Here is a 21797-nt window from a genome sequence, read left to right on the forward strand (position 1 = left end):
CTGACAGGTACGTAAGCATCTTGTCTGATCACCTGCACCCATTCATGTCCATTGTGCATTCCGACGGACTTGGACAATGCGACACCCCACACATCCAGAATTGCTACAAAGTGGCTCCAGGAACACTCTTCTGACTTTAGACACTTCCGCTGGCCACCTAAATCCCCAGACATGAACATTATTGAACATATCTGGGATGTCTTGCAACGTGCTGTTCAGAAGAGATCTCCAACCCCTCTTACTCCTACGGATTTATGGACAGCCCTGCAGGATTCATGGTGTCAATTACCTCCAGCACTACTTCAGACATTAGTCGAGTCCATGCCACGTGGTGTTGCAGCACTTCTGCGGGCTCGCGGGGCCCTACACGATATTAGGCAGGTGGACCAGTTTTTTTGGCTCTTCAGTGTATTTTAAACTTAAAGCATACATTTTCGATTTCATGTCAAGGCTGGACAAATCGAAAAAAAAAGCGCCAGACAAATTTCTTAGGGGCAAAGCATAGTTTTTCTCACGGTTCTAAATATTGAATTTTCTGAGACTTAACGATCCTTTTTTCATGTTAGAAGACAGATTATGACAGAAAATTTTGTCAATCTTAGACTCTGATTTAGCAATCACATATAGAAAATTTTAGGCTCTGGTATATGCTATTCAATATCATTAAAATGTCTTACAGTCGACAGACACTTGTTATAAAGACCAGTAGAATTGGTCCCAATTTTTTTTTCCTTTCAATATAATATCTGTTTTTACGGTAAAATGGGTCACTATAATGACCGTCGACTTCACATCTTTAATACTAATTTTTTTTGCAAATTAAAAAAATATATATTGTTAACACCCTGAGCCCATGACAAAATAATATGGCAATGTTCTAGAATAAAAATTGATTCTACACTGGTGTAAGAAATTAAGAGAATTTGCAGACTTGGTCGATTATCTCAAGAACTACTGTACTGATTTTAATGAAATTTGACATGTACATACATTGATACAAAACAAATAACCATTCAATAATTGTAATACACATGCATGATCGTGCGTAACACTCGTTGGAGTCGGAAGGTACGAAACAGAAATTTGCAGAATAAACAAAAAAATGGGTTAATAGGGGGTATGGTCCCCTCTTACAGATATGCAGGTCTCGCAGCGTGATTTCATACTTGAAATAAGGCAGTTTATCATTTCCTGTGGCAATTGGTCTCACTTGTTCAGCAACGCTGTTTTCATTCCCTGGATGGTTCCCAAAGGGGGGGTTGCGAGTTGCAATTGCCCGTCCCAGACATGCTCTATAGGGTTAAGGTCTGGAGATCTAGCTGGCCAATCCATCCGGCGAATATTCTCACTCTCTAGAAAATCGTCGAGCAGAAGAGCTCTATGTGGCCTCGCCGTATCGTCCATTAAAATGAACTCAGGGCCAACTGCACCCCTGAAAAGGTGAACATAGGGCTCTAAGACCAGTCACAGTGCCTCTTTCAAAGACATGGAAATGTGCTGCCATCCAACATGATGCCTGCCTAGACCATTAAACCTCCTGCGCCATAATGGCCAATGTCCGTCGCGGACATTGGAGGGTAGGTAGCGGGTCCCTGGTTCTCTCCATATGAACGTACGGCGAGAATCGGTGCTTAGGCTGAACCGGGACTCATCAGTGAAGAGAACGGTCGCCCATTGATCCATACTCCAATCTCTATGCACCATGATAAACGGATTCTCCTGTCCGTAGAAGTGAGTGGGACGCAAACAGCCCTTTCTCATGAAGTCTTTTGGAAACAGTCACCCTTGATACACGAGTTCCTGTGGCTGCATACAAGTCACGAGAGAGCTGAGAAGCTGTAGCACTAATGTTACACCTCGCTATAATAGACAAATAGCGATCTTCTCTGGCCGTCGTGGCTCTTGGACGACCTTGCCCAGGCTTTTTCTCGATGGATCCGGTATCCTGGAACTGTTTCCATAAGTTACACACGATGCTGGGCGTTAAATTGAACTCTCTACAAATCTGGACTTGAGATTGGCCTGCTTCTAGCCTCCCCACCTCATTCCATCATCTAAACATTGGTGGTTACTCATTTTTACTGTTACAATTTGAAATTAACCGATTGCTGCAAAATAACACCAAGAAATTCGCCGAGGTGTGCTAGAGAACGAAATGCGTCTTAACTTACGCGCGCTTATAAAGCTTGTTCTCTACTTGCTCCGCCCACACACACGTGTACGCTTAAGTATTTGACGTACAAGATTTGCATTTTTGTCTAGAAGCAGTGGTTTTACATTCAGTTCATGAAATTCGATAAAATATGCAAATTCTCTAAATTTATTTCACCAGTGTATTTAAATAATTGTTGCCTTCCAGAGAATATTGTCTAATATTATCCTCTATAAGAATATATATTCTCAAGTCATTTATAAAGAATATTTATTATACATATTCTTGAGAATCTTCCCTAGGACTATTATAAATAACTGGAGAATATTCTCAAGTTATTAAAAATAGTTCTTCCAGAGAATATTCTCATTCCTAGATGGAATAAGAATTTATTCTCATAAATATTATTCTGGATAATTTTTACCTCTCTAGTCTTGCTACTAAAAGGTGTATTGTTCAGATTGGAAATGTTCGTGTTGTCTGGTAAAAATTTATTGAAATTATTGTTGAAAAAAATATGTAGTAGCACATTTGGAGAGGTGGTTACTATTTTTTTTCTTTAATTTTAAGAAAAATAATTGCTTCATCCAGTGAAACAAAACATTTTTTTTCAGTCATAAGTTTCAAGAATCTGTGACATGCTGATTATTCATTGATAACTGGCAACTCTACACAAATCACAGTATTGTTGAACTGCTGGCAATATTTTCCATGAAAGTCTAGCTAACCGTCACACAATCTTAAGGAATTCTAGCATTGAATTGTGATTTTGTCACACTGAAATTTGCCTTGCAAGTAAAAATATGTATCAAGAATTGATGCAAGTGTATGGAGTATATATAAAATTCACAAATCTTAATAGGCAGTGGAGAATACTGGTTTGAAAGCGATAAATTTATATTTTCTTATGGTGATGCATATTGGGTATACCTCACATTTGAAGAGAAGAAAAAACTTTGTGTTCCATCGTTGTTATCACAACTATTTTTACATATAACGACCAGTTTACAAAAATTCAAAAACTTAATATCAGCAGTTGTAAAATATTTTAAGACTTGTGTGCACATTAAATAGATGCAAATAGAATAAGTGTGTAAAGAAATATTTTCATTAAAAAATCAGTAGATGTGAGATTATGAATTCACAAAGGCTATATTTTATTTGCTATGACATTTTGGGGATGGATTTTGAAGCAAGTGAGTGTAATTCAGAAAAATAGTAAAAATATATATAATCTATAATTCATCATATAAGAAAAAACGTAAAAAAATGTTTTGACCACTAAATGTCTGCGCTGTCAGTCCACAAAAAAAAAAGCAATGGAAGAATTTTTTTAAAGAAAATTTAAAAAAGTTAATAGAAATATTTATTTATTAGTTAGAGTGAAGACAAACTATTTCTTGGATTGCATTAAATTAATGAGAAACATTATATTAACTAGTCAAGATCCTCAGGTTGCATAGCACAGTAATCTTTTGAAGGTCCTGGGACTGACTCTGAGTCATCATCATCCAAATTTCCAAGCAAGGATTGTAGAAGGCTTCCTGAAATATTAATTGGAATGCTTTTACATACATTATATTCCATGTAATCTATGATTCTATTGACCACATGTAAAATAAATACAAAAACTTTATCATAAAAAATTAAATCATAAAATGAGTGAAAACTTCTATATTGAAACTATATAAGAGTGTGGTGCTTGCAAGTACTCAATGTACAACTTGCAGAGAATCCAAGTTATTAGCAACAAATATCTCATATAAATGCTCAGACTTTTGAGCAAATATTTGTCTTTTAAACGAAAAACGTGCACGGAAAAAAAGTAGTAATTTAACCCTCTAGTCATAGGCAATGCGAATACTGCATTTCACACATTCTATAAAATTTCATGGGGCATGCATTATCATGTTCTGTTCATAATAGATAAAAATACTCGAGATTTTGTACAGAAAAATTTAAAAACCGCCAGTGCCTGGATATGGTTAACATACAGAAGTTTGTGTTTTTTGAACAAGTATCGTATACTATTCCCCCCCTCCCCCCCACAAGAAAGTGAGTCCTAAGCAAATTTCCACAATTACTTAACAGGTTGTCCGGAAGCTCCCAAAATTCAACATAGTGACAACCGTAGTGCTCAAATTGCTCCAGTTGAGACAGAGATGTTAAAATAAAATATATCAGAGGGGGAAATAAAAAATTAAGCTCCAGTATATTTTTTAAAGTCACTATTCTAGCCATACAGAGTAAAAAATTGAGTCTATTTCAGCTCAAATAACTCATCAACCTCTAGTTACAGATTAATTAGCTACTTACCCTATATAACAAGATACAAAACTTAATTTTTTACACGGTACCCCCCTCTATTAGGAAGTTGTTGTCTGTCTCTTCTGAGTCCCAAAAATTAAATAAAATTCATGTTTCTCAATGCAATTATTAGCAGAGATATTTAAATTCAAATTCCTTGAAATGAGGGAAAGAACAGCATATATTAAGGGGCAAACTGATTTCAAGCAATCTTTTACAGCTGTAATAAAACTTTTTTAAATTCTCAGATGCCCCCTTAACACACACTTTTTTCAATCTTCAATATTTCCACCAATATTACGTCTAGAAACAATTATTTTGTTGGGTACAGGAGAGAGACAGGGTAAAAACATTCTCACTAGAAGTTAAAGAAAAGGGATAGGGTATAGAAAATGAAATTTTGTACCCCAGTACATACACGAACACCAGTAAAATGAATGACTTATTTAAAGGCAAGTTATTTGAACTAAAATAGACGTGAGTTTTCAATCTGCATATATTCCTTGTGGTTCATAAAAATTCTCACCATATTTCACATTCCTAAGACCCAGACAGCCTTAGGACATATACATTTATTAAGCTATTTCATTGTTGGTGTCTGAAAAAGTCTGAATTACTGTTCACTTCGCTCACGGAATCACAAACTGATTTATATTCCCGGATTCGGGCAGGTGTGAGGGACGCAACAGTACCAGAGTGTAAAATATTAAGGGCTATAAAAATAAAATGGATGTAAAATGCATCGACTGCATAATCCATCACAATTGCCTAACAAAATCTTGGCTAGAAATGAAATAATAACTAGTAACTAAGTACTCCTAAGTACTCAGAAGCTGAATTACCGTCAATAAATCTTATTTTATAGCGTGTCCAGGAAATCCTTACCCAAGCCTTTTGTTTTTTAAAAGTTGGAAACATACTTCAACTGGAAAAAAAGTGTATCCAAATAACATACCATTTCATATACATGTTATTTACTTTACTGGGAACCCCATAGTAAACTTACTGGACACAATGTGTCATAAAAACTCATATTTGCCTTATTACGAACCCATACAATTGTGGTGAGTTGTGAAATGACTGATACTGGCCTTGTGGTAATTTCAGTAACATAAAAATTTGTCGTTATTTCAGATATCATAATGAAGAGATCATTGGCATATGCAAAGGGTTTTTTTTTGGGGGTTCTAACACTTCCCCCCCCCCCACCCCAGAAGAAAAAAAAAGAAAGATTAAAAACCCCCTTGAGAAAATTCTGCACATGCCTATGGAAGGGATACTGGAGGAACTTGCATCTCTGCCGATAATCCGAATCATCATAAAAACACAAAAGTGTTTACATTTTTGGGGTTATTTTATGTGTCCACGTTGGGCATGTGGTTGAAAAAAATGCATGCCTGGTAAGAGTTTTTACACGCCCTGGGGGGGGGGGGGCATGTCGGCAATCAATTTGTCCAGCCCTGGTATATAAAGAGATCTCGCATACATTTAATCTTCTTTCATTTAAAAGGAAAAACTAATAAATAAATAGTATTTTAACTATTCAAATGGTACTGAAAAAGAGGCGAACTATCTGAAAAATCTATACCTAATGAACCTTGTTGTTTAGGTGCTGGTGCTAAGCCAAAAAATAATTGTCCAATCCTCTCCATATACTGAAAAAAAAAATTAAATAGTAAAATTCCTGTGATGGCAATGATTTAATTCAACAATTTATTAAATGTGAAACTGATGATATAACTTCACATTTCTGTTGAAATTATTTAAAGTAAAACTTGGCATGCAGTTCAATAAGTAATGTGCTTTTTTTTTTGTAAAATACAAGAAATAGGAACATTGCTAACTCCTGCAAGTATAGTTTTTTTTCAACAAAAATATAAGAATCAATATGGCTCAACTAATTGAGAAACAGAATTGCTTCATCAGCTACTTTTTTTTTATTAAATTCGAGCATTTAACATTTCTTACTTCAGTATACACTTTTACAGTGTCTGGTAGATGCTCTCCACAGAGAGCAGACAGACCTTTAACACGATACTCACGTAACATAAAAATTCAGGCACCAGCCATTTTCACTTCAAAATATGGAAGGCGGATAGCAGCACCAGTGTAAAACAGAATGAACATAAATCTGACAACATAAATACGATAGAGCCACACACTCACACCACGTTACTGCATTTACTGATTCATCAGAGGAATGTTTACAAGGTGCATGTTATGAGAGACAGGTAAAAGAAATGTTATAAGGTTCAGATAGTAATAGTAGTGTCTGATAAATCATATCCATAGAAAAGGCTTCACAATTTATGCAGAAAAGTCTAGTCTTGGAAGGTTTTCTAAAACTAGTATTTGTGAATAATGTCCTTTTTTGCATAGTGATTCAGTGTTCAAGTAACTTTTTTTAGAAAAATATCGACCCCTACCTATATCGACCTTTTGTGTGTGTGTTACAGCCAATACCTGATAGGAAGTTAGCACATGATAAATTTTATAATAAATATACTATTATATTTATCCAAAATATTCATAGTAATCAAGAGAAACAAATTCTAAATTTAAAACATTTCATAAGTCACCCGAATTCTACTAATTTAATGATAATTTTGTTACTCACCTCAGAATACGACGGATCCCTATTTAATGAGGGTTTGTAGTGTTCACAGAGGACTTTGAAATATGCTAGTTTTTCCCTGAAAAATTGAAACAAAATTTAGCCCCAAAAGAATTATGAATGCATCCTTTTTATCTTTATTTATATAATTCTGAGACAAAATCATACAAGATCACATTTTAATTGCATGATACACACACTGTATATACAGTCGGATCCCGTTATAATGAAAACTTTTTTGATCCTTCAAATCAATTTACATAGGAACAATGTATTGTGCAATTCCGGTATTAAGAAATGAAAAATCCATTATAACGAACTTGAAAACAAGTATCGGAAAATCATCAAAAGAGTGAATATAGTTCTCGGCAGCAACTTTTTTCAAAAGAAAGTTTTGTATCTTTAGAAAATACACTGCTGGCCACCCAAATTGCAACACCAAGAAAGACAAGAGATATCGCAACAATATTTATTTTGTAGATAACATGTTGACCAAGCATCAAATGATTAAATTTATAGACTTCTGTGAAGTGTGGTTCCTGCCAAAATCAGTAGCCAGAGTAGCCGCCATTGTTGGAGATCACCGCTGCCACACGCCTCGGCATTGATTCAAAGAGACTTTGGATGTGTTCTTGGGGTACAGCAGACCAAGCAGCTTCCACGCGTTGCCAAAGTTGATCTGGTGTGGCAGCTGGGGATGTAATCTGGGTCAATCGTTCAGCAACCATGGACCACATGTTTTTTATTGGCGAAAGATCCGGAGAGCGAGCTGGCCAGGGAAGCAATTCAATCTGGCGATTGACGAAGAACCTTTGGACAATGCGTGCCACGTGTGGTCGCGCATTATCCTGTTGAAATATGGCTGTGGGCAAGCCCTGAAGGTAAGGAAGGACAACTGGCTCCAACACCTCGGAGATGTAGCGCTGGCTTTTTAAAGTACCGGCAATGCGTACTAGAGGAGTGCGAGAGTGATATCCAATACCGCCCCATACCATAATACCCGGTGCAGGACCAGTGTGGCGGTGCATAACGCAGCTGTTCAGCATCCTCTCTCCACGGTGTCTCCAGACTCGAATCCGACCATCGTGGTGTTGCAGACAGAAGCGTGACTCGTCAGTAAAGACAATTTCATTCCATTGTGCCGTCCACATCCTTCTTTCATCGCACCATTGGCGGCGGAGACGTCTGTGGTTCTGCGTCAAGGGTAGACGAAGCAATGGACGTCTTGCGGACAGACCACTCTGCTGTAAACGGCGTCGAATGGTCCGCGCAGACACTGGATGATGCGGTACAGACTGAATGTGCTGTGCTATGGTTCGTGATGTGGCTGAGCGATCCGTCACTGCCATACGCACAATACGCCTGTCATCACATGAAGTGGTGCACTGAGGTGGATGCGATCGAACACGTCGGTCCGTCGTACCCTCCTGCATCCAACGATCACATATCCGCATTACAGTTGTTTGGTTTCGTCCAACACGACTACCGATTTCCCTGAAAGATAATCCACAATCTCGGTAGGCCACTATCCTTCCTCTGTCGAACTCGGATACTTGATCAAAAGATGATCGCTGTTTTCTACGAGGCATAATTGATCGTTTTTTTGAAAAAAACACAATTGCCGTACTTCAAATCGTCGAAATCTCCAAGCCTTAAATAGCGCTTTGAAGTGGCGCCACAGGCGCGCGCGATGTGCGTCTGCGCTGAAATTCTAATCATTTGCATATCTCAACTCCGCTAATGCATGCTGTAAATTTCATATTATTTGCATGCTTCCTTCAGGGTGTTGCATTTACGGTGGCCAGCAGTGTATTTTGTGTCATGCCAATTTCCTATAACCTTTGCGCTTTTTTCCCTATTGCCCCCCCCCCCCGATGTAAATGGTGCTTGTGCTATACTGTTGGGAAAAAAGTTGTTCCCCTTTAGTTTGTGGGAAGAAATTTTAATGAATACAGTGCGTGAAAAAGAAATCAAATCAGTGCTACGAGTGGCGAATGTTTGATATTTTTTCTGTTTGGAAATGAGTGAAAAATTCCTCAAAAGGAAACAGTTTTTAATTTAAGAAAAACTTTACATAATTTCTGAAGTTGATACTGGCGTAAAGAAAAACAATGTGGCATCAATATACGGCATATCTCCATTTACCCTTTCAACGTTTCAGACAAAATTGGAATTGCAAATTCAAACAGCAGTTATAGGGTCCCATACGAAGAAGATCAGACTTTCGAATCTCCAAGATGTGGATGCAACTGTCTTTATAAGGTTTCATTTTACATTCGTTTCCGAAATGTATGTAAAAGTATGATACAAAAAAACCAAGAACAATCCATTGCAGACAGCAGTGATGAAGAACAGCTTTCACAAGAATGCGTTTCGGTACCTACATCATCTAGAGTCTTAGCTAGTTTGGAAACTTTAAAACAATATTTATCAGCTCAAAAGAACCTTCCAGACCATTTATTTCAGCACACGTATACTTTAGAGGAATTTGTTTCCTTGGCTTCCGCAATACTTGTGCAAAAGAAAATTACAGATTTTTTGCCTCTAACACGTTACGTAAGTAAACCTTATGGAAAAAACTGCCATAATGGAAATGATGCCAAATTGATTTAAGTTACTTTGAGTTATTTTTAAAATTGAACTTCATTCTTTTTATTATCTGGAACACATATAAGTAATTTTTTTTCCTTTTAGAATCAAATTCCGCTATAATTTTTATTTTATGAATGTTGAAAACAGAAATTCCATTGTAACGAAATTTCATTATAGCGATGTGATTTCATCGTTCTCTTGGAGTTCGTTATAAAGGAATTCGACTGTTATTCCTATTCACTACATATTACTATTTTTTTTCTAAAGCTGTAGTTCTGGGATATGATGCTCATTATCACCATCGTACCATATTATTTAAACATGTAAAATGTTGTCAATTGCAGATTAGAGTAAACATCTTACTCACTTTGTACTGTCCTGATTTCAGGTTTCCATATTTAAAGTTGCTTATACCATGTTGTGGTTTCCCTCCCCCCCCCCCCCCCCACCTCCAGCACCAATTCTGTCCCTCACTTGGGTACTCTCTTCACAAGGAAACCACATTGTCACAACTCATGATTTCTTATTGGTGTCAGAGTAATGGCCAAAATCGCCTAAGCTTTTCCCCCTGGAACACCTTTGAATGATACTAAAAACACTGCTAAAGCCCATGCCAGAGAAGAAAAAATGTTCTGAACTGAATTCAAACATTGAACTTGGCATAATTATACCTAGGTTGGTCTAAAAGTAATACTTTCTATTTATTTATGTTCACCCACAGCAGGGGATTTCAAGATTTTTGTGACATGTCATTAAAAAAAAGTTTGAACCTTACCACTAAAAAGCAATGAGTTCTGCTGATATTTGATAAATGGCAGTGAAAGTATAACCAAATAAAATGGCATCAAACATAAATTTGCATATAACAAGAAAGCATAATAAAATTTCTTTGTGCGAAAAATATTTGAGCAATTAATATTCATTACATAATAAATGTTCAAAAGGACTTAACAGTCTATGTCAGCAGTAAATAAGGAACCACATTTGGAAAGAGCAAGTATGCAGTGGATAAAATCTGTAGATGTAGAATTTTAAGAATCAAACATATAGGCTCTTGTTCATTGATGGCTGAAATCAATAGACATTGGTGAAGATTATAGAAAAATAGCACTCTTTGAAGGTAAAGATGTATGTACTCTTTCAAATGAGATATGTGATTCAAATTAATCATTTGAATTTACCATATAAAATAAATAGGAGGCATTACCCTTCTGGATGGATCCTCAAAATTTTTCAATAGCAAAATAAATGAAATTTTCCATCAATATTCAGCTGATAAATTACATATATAAACTTTTCTTTCACAAAAATTTTCTACTGTCATCCATAAAATTAAATCATGGATAATACTGTGGTCTTCAGGATTTGTGTTGTAATGAATTTTGACATACAATTCAGTGAAACATTTGAAAATGCACTTTTCTTTTAAAATTTTCCCCTAATCTTACATCTGCACACATTCTATATGTATTTTCACATAATGCACATTAAAATAATTAAGGTGATTTGTCATTTACCTTTCAATGGCTAGTAGCAGAAATTGGAGGAAGTTCAAAAGAGGTGCTAAAAAAGGCGGACCTTTGCTCACTCCTGGATGCTTCTGTGTATATGTTTGGAAAGCTGTGGATGCTGTTGATTTGTTTTTAAGGCATAGGTACCTATTAAAAAAATAGCCATTAAAATCCTTTTTTTCTTCAAAGATAGCATTTTAAATCTATAAATGGCATTAAACTAGTGAGGAAACTCAGAGTGTTTTAAACAGAGGATATAAGTTCACAGCAGAAAAATTGAATTCACTTAAAATTTATACACAGTATCAGAATTAAGATAATTTTAAGGAAGAGATTTAATTAGTTTAAATTTCTTCCATCAAATTAAGCCTACACAAAGATGTTTGAAAATTTTTAGAAATTTCCCAATCTCGTAAACAATTACTCAAAAAATATTACACATATAAAACAGATTACAGTTCAATAACCATCCATAAGTCAAATGTTTGTAAGCCGGGGATCATCTGTAGGTGCTATTCTTATCCACATGTGATGTATCTAACTTCAATGAAGTACTCTAAACTGAAATGTCCAGATGCAATTTCTAATGTCTAGTTATAGATATAGTAACACTTCACTAAGTACAATTCTGATAACAGAAACAAATTCTCAAGAAAACCCCAGAGAACTACTCTGGGGCCAATTCCCAATAGACGGTATATTGTTTTGTCGCCAAATTTTGGTATATGCCAAAAACAGCGATGTCGCCAAAATAATTCTTCCAGGTCCTAAAACGTAGATGGTGCCACTGTCCCCGATTTCCTTTTGCTTATCCCTTTTGCTCAAAGCCGGTTTTGCTTTTTCCATGCCATTTTTTCACGCTATTTCCTAAGTGTTTTTTGGCATTGTGGCTGATCGTGTAGATTTAACGTATCTGCACCAGCTACAATTTGAAGGGCCAAGAAGCATTAGACTTCTGTATGAAGATGAGCTTGTGTTCAGGCAGTAACCCTAGCACACAGCGCCTTGCCATAACGTTTGTGATGATCCGAAGTCGATATCTTCAGGTCCACAAGCCTCCCTATTGGAGTGAAACAACGTCCGAGCGCGAACGTGGGTGGTGAAGCCATTTGTGTGCACCAGGCATACGCAGTACAAAGTACGGCCTACAGGTGTTAATTGTTGTTTAATCAAAAAAATTATTATGTTTAATAAATATATTTTTTTATTACCACGTGTTTTTAGTTGTTTTTTGGTATTGGGGCAGTAACCCTAGTGTCAAAGCGGGTTTGGCGATAAAAAACATTGCCAAATTGTGGTATACCGTATATATTGGGAATTTATCCTACTCAATAATTGCTTATTAAGTGTTAAAAAAATGAACAAAACTATATAAATATTGTACTCACTGAAAAACTGTCTGAGCGATAAACAGATCCACTTCACTGGGATAACCTTTAGCTATGTGATATTCTATAAGCATTGTTGCGCAATTATACCCATCAGTAGAATGGATAAAATGATACCTGGACTGAGGGTAATTTTTCTCTATCAAGGAATAAAAGAGAAGTGATACATTAAAAAATAGTCAAATACCAAGTATATTTGTATAGTTTCATGTAAGCAGATAAATCTATATCATAGTAAATTACAAATAATGAATAAAAATGTTTAAAATATAGTCATAATTTTTTCATGAATACATAGTAAGAAGCCAATATTACAACAAAGAAAAACACATTCAGGTAAAAGCAAAAGTTCTACCAATTTTTAGTTCTTTTAACAATTATTTAACAGTATAATCTAGATAAAAGCCATCTGTTTTTTTCATCACCTTTTTTTACTCAACATGTAGGGGAGTTACTATATTTATTTTTATTTATTTTTAAGTACACCAGTTTGCAACCAGTCAATAGTTCAAATTAAAGTTTTTCATAATCCCTTATTAAAGAAGCATTCGATATTCACCAGTCTTTATAAAAATAAAAAGTTATTTCTTAGATTAATTTTATGGGATTTACCTTTCCATAAAGTTAGTGCAATACACTGATGTAGCTTTGGATGTCCTACAGAGAATTTCTGGTCACCACTTTTCCCAGACCATTGTAAAGCAGCGGTTAAAAATGTCATTCTCTCTGGTGAATCAGCTGCCATGAGACTGAATAAATGTCCCAATTTGTCTGTATTATTAAAATAGAATAAAAAAATAATCAATTTGATATGTAGTTAAAATCAACATTAGACAATAAATTGCAATGCTAAATAAAAGATGATTTCTGGTACTACAGTCATGCATTCTCATTCAGGTAAAATCTGAATGAAACATATAAAATTAAATATGCATTGATACTTATAGTAGACTCCCAACTATCTGGCCTAATGTGGTGAAAGGGCATGCCAGATAATCAAAAAAAAAACCTGGATAGACTGGAGTTCTATAAATTCTCACTTCCTATCCCACCCATACCATTAAAAACACTATTTTTCTACTAAAAACCTGCTCTTATTAAAATTTTCTGACTTCTCAGTACCGGCCAATACTTCATAAATGTGTGTTATGTACTGTACATTTTAAAATTTCATTACAGAAAAAGGAAGTCCATCTATAAAAATATTTATTTTAAAGTACCTCTTTTAGGCTAGCATCACACCATAAAAGTTTTAGAAAAGTTGTTTCATAAAACTTGAAAAATGCAACCACTAAGTGTATGGTTCAGGGTAATTTAAAGGGAGAGGGGTTGAGGGGAATGGTTAAATTCAAGGAAATACAACCAATAGGCCTATTGGTTCAAGTTTTGTAAAAGATCCAACTTTTATATTGTAATCCCGGGCTTACGATAAAATTTTATAATATTTAACTTGATTGCAGTAAACACAAAATCATGAAAAACAATGAATTTCTGCGAATGAATGAACGCAATCAATTTCTGTTAATTTAAATGTTTTTTTGAATGGAGGTCCCAACGCAGAACATGTAGAACAATTTGGAAGAATTTTAAGAGAAGTGTAGAAAAACACCATTCTGGGAATTTTTCCCTGAGAACAATTCCAGTCAGCGAAGGGCTTGTTGCAGAGCAATGCAAAACATTCTGCTTCAGGGAATGGAGGTAACTCAAAAATTCTCAGGAAGAAATTTTTTGACCCCTTCCCCCCAATCCTTTTGTGCCCCCTTCAAAGGTTGATCCCGTGTACGCCCCTGCCAAAACTAACACAAAATTTTTTATTTTGCTCCTAAGAAGTTTGGCTGCCACCAAATTTTTATTTATTTAGAACTGTTTATACATATCTTAATAATTACAACATATTTTTAAGTTAAAATTTAGATTTCCCCTCATAATCTTTGCTCACTTCCATCCACATTTACAAGGTAAACCATAAAAAAAATTAGTTTATGTTTGTTATAATGATCTCACATCATTCTGACAAAAACAGGCATTATTTTGGGTGGTCATTATATTGAAAGGAAAAGATAATTGTTATGTGGAAAAAACTTATGGTACCGCTCACTGTAACAGAATGGTGGTTACAACTAAAGATTATTAGAATGAGCATCAAGTGCACTTTGTTTTTCAAGGATTTCTAGTTTTAAAACTAGCAGGGGGCAACTTCAGGAAACAAAAACTAACAAAATGTTTAAAATTATAATGAAGACCATTTTGAGCGATATTTAGAAAAAATATATTGTAAAGCTTTTAAAATCTCTGCAAAAATTGTTATAGAGGGGTTTATCATAGTAAAGGCTGTTGTACCATCAATAGGGGGAAAAAAATAATGAAACATACTTATTTGCCTTTCGGATGCTTCTTTGCCAGATTGATTTAGAACATCCACAAGTAATATTCCTAAATCTGCTCCACTATTTGCCTGAAAAATACGAGTTTGAAAAATATTAATTCATAATGTTAAACTCTGAAACCACAATCATGAGGATGAAAAAATATTGAGTCTTTCAAGAAAACTTTTATTTATAAAAAAATTTATCTAACAGCATGTAATAACAAAAAAATAAAATGTTTTTTTTCATGTAGAATTTTACCTGATTACGCCTCAGAAACAAAGTTGCTCCATCATACAGCAGATCAATCAACTCATCATATCGTTTCTGTGAAAGGTATCTGTAAATAAATTTTAAAAAAATTTTCAGAGCTTCAAAAACTCTGTAAAAATATATATACAATCTTTGTTTTTTCAGTATGAAATTAATGGGAAACCATCAATTTGAAATTTTACCTGCTAGTAAAATATATATATATATATTACTTTTCCTTAATATGTAATTAATGAGACATTTTGAAAAATTTAACAGCATAAAGTTAAAAATTGTTATTGCAATAGAACTTCAATTCACTGAGCCTCTATCAATCAAGGCATGTGGCCAAGACCCACAATAGACCTTTCATACAGTGCTGTCTTTATGTATAAGTCCACCCGGGTGCAGCCCAAGGGCCTCACAAAAATGAGGACCAGTTGAAATTTGAGAAATCGCCAGGTAGAGCCTCAGAAAAATCACGTGGCCAGGGGGCCCACAATGCTCTTAAGATGGCCCCTCCTTCACTTACACCTTTCACTGACCTAGCAAAGCTGGTAATTTAAAAAATTGTTTTGCATAATTCTTGCATTTACCATTATGTACCAAAGCTTTTATATGTTAAATTTAGCTCCATTAATTTCAATAAAAAAATTTGTGCCTGTGATTGGCACAAATTTATATGTATTTTCCACATTTTCAGGGAGAGGGAAGCTGCCTCTATAAACTAAAGATCTCCTCCCTCTAGAAGCATTTGTAATATTATATTGCATTAATTAGGGCCGTACTCACCAACATGGTTTAAATTGTAGTCACAATTTTTGGATAACAGATCTATATAGATTGGTTAAAATTCTGAATTTAACCAATCCGTGTCGATCTCTTATCAAAATATTGTGACTATAGTTTAAACCATGTCAGTGAATACCGCCCGTTAGAGGTTCAACTGCATTTTTGTTCATATGTTTATATGTAACCTTTCGAGTTAGTGAAGTAGTTTCATTTTTCTTTGTCTCACACAGTAAAATGTATTAGAGTCTCCTAACATGAGATTAGTTCACATTCTGAAATGAGAAAAAACAAAATTGAGAGCATAAATAAGTTCTTGTTTTGGTTAAAGACTGCTTACTCTGATGACGAAACCGTTCAATTCACCCTTACATTGTGCAAATAAACTAAGATATACTTCTCCATATGCACAAAATGGAAACCTCTCTCCCATTTTCAGGCGAATCAGCAGTCTATGAGCGATGGGAGCAGTTTGAGATGTGAAGAAAAATTTACCCAGTTTCCAAACTTTTCAGTTCACAGTGGTATTTGTGTACCAAAATTTCTTCCACTGTACTTATTATCAAGGCTAAAAATCAATGTCACACTATAAAATGCACTTGTGAGAATCCGAATGGTTGCACAAAATTATAATTAATTAGATTAATAAAATTCAGTTAGATCTTTCCCTGTAAATAAGTTCACTGCATTGCACACAAAAAGTAGCAATAGTGACAACTTCATTTACACTATCGAGGATGTCAACAGAAAATACTGAAGTCACTAGATGCCATCAAGAGAACCGAAACTAGCGAGGTATTTTAGAATATGATGAAGACAATTTCGAGTAATATATACAAAAATATCATCGTAGTATTTATAGTGGTTTTGAGGAATCTCTGCAAAAATGATTGTTATAGCAGAACTGATTACAGTAAAAGGTGTTGTTGTATCGATTAGAAATTTCACATTAGATTGAAGCAGGCTAGACGAACCCCAGGCACGAGATCGCCACAGCGACTACAAAATCTGTATTGGCACCTAAAATTTTCTACCAGATGATGCAAAGTGTCGATTTCACAACAGTGATTTTTAAGAAGGGGTACTAAGGTAAGGTTTTTAAGAAGGTTTTAGGAATACATTGAGTTTTGAAAAACTACAAAAAACATTATTTAAGGATGTTTTTCCTAAGGAATAAACTATGTTTAGCTGTTGAAGAATTTGGCTGACACCTAATTTTTTTTTTAATTTGTCACGCCCTGTCTCAAAGCAAATACCAGACATGAAAAAAAAAAACTATTTTACAGCAATCCATCCTTACATCAAGTATCACTGCAGCGATACGAAGATTTCACTGTATCTTTATCAAACCAAGACAAAGTGACAAATATTCACCATACATATACATCTAACCACAGGTAAATTCCCAATACTTGGTATGTATAAAAGTCACTTTTTTGGGGGGGGGGGGAACAGCTATAGTATAGTATTTTTTTATTCGGTTCCTTTTTGTTGGCGATCTACTTTCTAGACTGTTGGCACTTTTCTTCCTGATCGGTAATGGCCAGCCATTTTTTTCATTGCCATTGTTTTTCTGTCTGCTATTATTAGTATCATTTCTTTCCATATTTAGGTTGCCATTTTCTTATCTTACTTCTTTTTCTCACCGTTAGTTATTGTCTGAAGGTGAATTCAGCCCTAGAAGTTGCACGTAATAATAGGCACATGACATTTGAATCAATTGATGCGTCAGCATTTTAGGGGACTTTATACATATATTTTGTTCATTTATACATTGTATCATAAATACCGTATTCCCAGTATGTTACATTTAGGGTTTTTTTGGATTCGTTTTCACTCTCTCCTAAATTGTACGTTCGTATTTTCATTTTTATTATTTTTTTTCATACTTTAGCCATTACAGTTTTGATCACGCAATCATTTTTTATTGAACCCAGAGAGTTTTTTCTTACCTTGGCCATTTTATTATTTAAAAGATAGTCTTGCTTATTATTTTCAATCCTGTATCCGGTCAAGGATGTTATATTTTTTATCTCAAAATCCCTTATTGTTCTATTGATTTTGTAGTTAGTTTTTTATAGTTCATTTTTGTTTTAATAGCCACAGTATCATTCTTTTTTGGCGATATGCTGGATATTTTTTTTTAGCAAGAAATATGTTCAAAAGTATGACTGTGTTTCACTCTCGGCGACATCCCATCATGCTTTCGAACGTTTCAATTGCCAACACCACCAAAAAAGGATTATACTATAACTGTTTCTTTTTATTATTACCAAATCTGATTTGGGGCTATTTAGTAAGCAGGACAATGGGAACATCCAAAATATCTATGTTTTAGTACCAGGGAGGATGATGTTGGCAACATATCACTGTTTTGTTGTAATCACAAACTTGGCGCAAAAAGGTATACTGTATGTTGGGGATTAAACCTATCTGGGGGAATAACCGGTGTCATTATACCCAATTCAAAAAACTAGGGAGAGAATAATTTTTAAGGAAATTTGAGCCTAATTATGCTTCAAGTCTTCCAGCCAAAGCTCAAAATCAGCCAGTGTCTGAAATTCTGTGGAATTTCGGACACTGGTCGAAAGTAGCTGGAGATCCCTATAATACTGATACCAATCTCCCTAAGATATTGATATTCAGATTCCTTTGATCATTATGGTTGCTATAGCTAAATATAATTATAAATTATCATAATTATCACGCAAAAAATACGCCAACTTAGCGACAACCCCGGATCTCCAGCCACTCGATCAACTGGCTGGTCAAAGCCTGAATTTCTGATTGGCCGGGTCAACCAGCCAATTCTGGGTTTTTGGCCGTAACATATACCTACGTGCCTGAATAAAAATGTCCAATATTATCGGGCACAAGTTTGAATCCAGGCACCAAATACCGCCCACTAATGAAGACTCAAAAAAAATTTTGAACACTGTGCTTATTGTAGCATGTTTTTTTAGTGAAAAATAATACTTGAAATATTCTTCCCTCAGAGATAGCATAAAGAAAAATTACATAGGCAGCCCCTACAAATTTTATTGACAAAGAGATCGGAGAAATATAAAATTGAATTAAAATTTAAAACAAAATTATAATTCGATTTTAACTCAACACTGCCAACCCATTCAGCCAAAAAATAACAAGGCCTGTCCCAACGTGATAAATAAGGAGTGTCACTATTTCACTACGCCCTGAATATTGAAAAAAATGTGTTTAACGGGATATGTTATAATCGAAATAATGACAGCGTTCGAGCACCGTCTCAAATAAGAGCACCGATGTTTCATTTTTCCTAAGTGCTCACCTGAAGTATATGGTTCTGTACATTTGATGAGCTTCATAGTAATCTCCGACTTCGATGCTCGCTTTTAATTTCATCATGACCCTTTCCGTAGCTTCTCGCCTCCTTTGATTTCCAGCCATCTTTGATGATAGTTTAACCTCAGAGACACAATTTGTTTAATCATCAGCTGCTAAAAGATGACGATACCACACAACACCATCAATATTTTTCCCTTCGCCAAATATTGCTAAGCAAAACAAGAATAGAAGTCGTGTGTTTTATTTTCAGTTGTTTGCTTCCTGTTTTCATTTCCCTTCTCACGTATCCTGCCGGTCGTGGAAAACGGGTCCTCGCTTGTATACGGACTTCGCAATTGGGAGTGAAGCACCCACTGGTCTCAACGCAAACAATCGATATAGTGGTAGTTTTTGCGCGTGACGTAAATATGATGTCATCGGTGGCTAGAGCCACTTACTTCCCTTATCAAGTCGCCTATTAGCCACGACCACCTAGATCAGCGGTTCTCATAGGCGTACGCAAAATGTTCTCAAGGAGGGAGGGAGGGAGTAAGGGGGGGGGGGGGGGGTAGATTTAAATTTTTTCCTGCAAAATAACACTATAATCTTTGCTTGGGGCCCCCCTCCCTGTGTACGCCAATTGGCGGTTCTCAACCTTTTTTGACACGTGGAGAACTTTCTCAGAGCCGTCTTAAGAGGATCATAGGCCCCCGGGCCAAGTGATTTTTCTGAGGTCCTACATGGCAAAAAAATCTCAAAAAATTCAACTACTTCTCATTTTTCTGCGGTCCCTCTTGTCTTGAGGCCTCCGGGCCGAGCCCGGGTGGGCCCATGCATGGCCCCCACAAGGGGTAGGCTGACTAGGCTCCAGCCCTGGGGCCCGGGACAATTTTTACAATTTTTTTGCTTTTTCTCGCTATGAATTCATCATAAAGGGGCCCCGCAAAAGATCCCAGCCTAGGGGCCCTACTCCAGGATGTGGGGGCCATGGGCCCATGCGTTAAGACGGCACTGCCCTTTTTAGTATATAATTTATAAGGCGGAGCCCCGAAGGACCATTTTTTTATGTATTCCTAAAAGTTACTGATTTATTTTTACTAATAAAAATACTTATGATTTTTTTTTTCTGATATTTACTGTCTTTTCTCCCCTCGAGCGGCTCCGAAGACCCTAGGGAGTGGATACTGGACCACAAAGCTCCGCGGAGCACCGGTTGAGCACCGCTGACCTAAATAACCTACATGTGTAATTTAGGAGGTAGTACTTAGAAAATTGGGGTGCCTGTTCACCCAAGGGGGTTTAGGGCCCAATTGTGGAATTGTAAAATAAATTAATGCTAGGTTGAAAAAAAAATTATATAAATAATTTACTTCAAAACAGAAGCTTTAAGTAAATTTACGTCCAAAAGCACAGCCTGCAACGTTGGTAGACTGCAGCTGTAATATTGTTAGAATTTGACAAAAATTGTACTTGTGGTAACAGCTCTCGATAGGGGTATGAAAAGTCGTTTTAGTTCCTTCACAGTCCAGTAGATTGCATTGCTATCACATCACATTTGCTGGTACTAGATAAAATGTTCTTCATTGTTCGCGAACATTTTCACTGAATATGATAGATAACTACTAAACCACACATGCACCTAGTCCATATTTCTCTGTGGAACTTCTAAGGAATTGGAATGTGCATGTACGTGTTGTGAACCTAACGTGAAGTTTGTTTTTACGTAAGGCTTTTTTTTTATAGTGCTGCTATCTGACATCTATTTTTCGAACTACGAATAAAGTGTAATGATTGAATATTTGTACCCTTGCGGGCCTGTTGCTCTCTGTGGCGAGACTTTTTAACGGGAAGATCTGCTCGCATTCACGCCTCCAAAGCTCATAAGTGGCTGTAGTTTCTGGGGTCCATGACATTCACCAAGATTTCCTGGGAGAAAACACAACTTTAAATATCTGGGAACCGCTGGACTAGAAAATACCACGGGGTAAAATGAATGGGGAAAAGAAATATGGTTTCCAGTTGCTATAACCACCGCTATGAGCATCCTCGTGCGGGCATCCTCATGAACTCGCATCGCGAGCACCCAGGCTCAAACTCCACTGTTGTGATAGTGGTGGTTGGTTGGAATAGCAAGTTTGTTTTCTGTGGTTTTCCAATATCAAGGTGCGGATACGAGCAGATCCCCCATTTAAAAAAGTCTCTCCGCAGAAATAAACCAGGCCTACATTATTTAAAAATTCACACATGACATAACAAGCAAAGCTTGATATGCAAAATTGTCTGCTTTTTGAATTCGGAAGAAACATTGCAGCACCACTTGAACACAAAACAAGCATTCCTAAGAAACAAACTTCCTATGAAGCTCAAAAAGGTAAGGTACCAGACGCCCTCCTTTTATATATCATTCAAGCATCCTCCAACGTTTCAAAAAATTCACCCTTGTTGTCCTCCTTTCAGGTATCGGGTATTTTCCTGAGGACATTTTCCTTCACTCTGAAACACGGGGCTTCTCTTGTTTTCTTA

The 21797-nt window shown here is 35.9% G+C and overlaps 1 protein-coding gene across 1 annotated transcript; it reads right to left on the minus strand.

Moving 5' to 3' along the window:
- Nucleotides 1-3285: 3285 nt before the first annotated feature.
- On the minus strand, nucleotides 3286-19578 carry LOC149090255 (Golgi to ER traffic protein 4 homolog). The gene is made up of 9 exons (XM_089233427.1): nucleotides 19279-19578; nucleotides 15192-15270; nucleotides 14938-15019; nucleotides 13177-13335; nucleotides 12565-12703; nucleotides 11183-11323; nucleotides 7077-7152; nucleotides 6048-6114; nucleotides 3286-3696 (listed from the first exon to the last, which is right to left on the minus strand). Exons 1-9 carry the CDS (start codon nucleotides 19395-19397, stop codon nucleotides 3590-3592), a joined length of 969 nt encoding a protein of 322 aa, XP_089089553.1. The 5' UTR covers nucleotides 19398-19578; the 3' UTR covers nucleotides 3286-3589.
- Between the last annotated feature and the right edge of the window lie 2219 nt (nucleotides 19579-21797).

This window comes from Pholcus phalangioides, unplaced genomic scaffold (assembly GCF_987345545.1).
Source record: "Pholcus phalangioides strain wild (caught in Gottingen) unplaced genomic scaffold, Ppha-v1.0 ptg000001l_1, whole genome shotgun sequence".
Taxonomy (NCBI): domain Eukaryota; kingdom Metazoa; phylum Arthropoda; class Arachnida; order Araneae; family Pholcidae; genus Pholcus; species Pholcus phalangioides.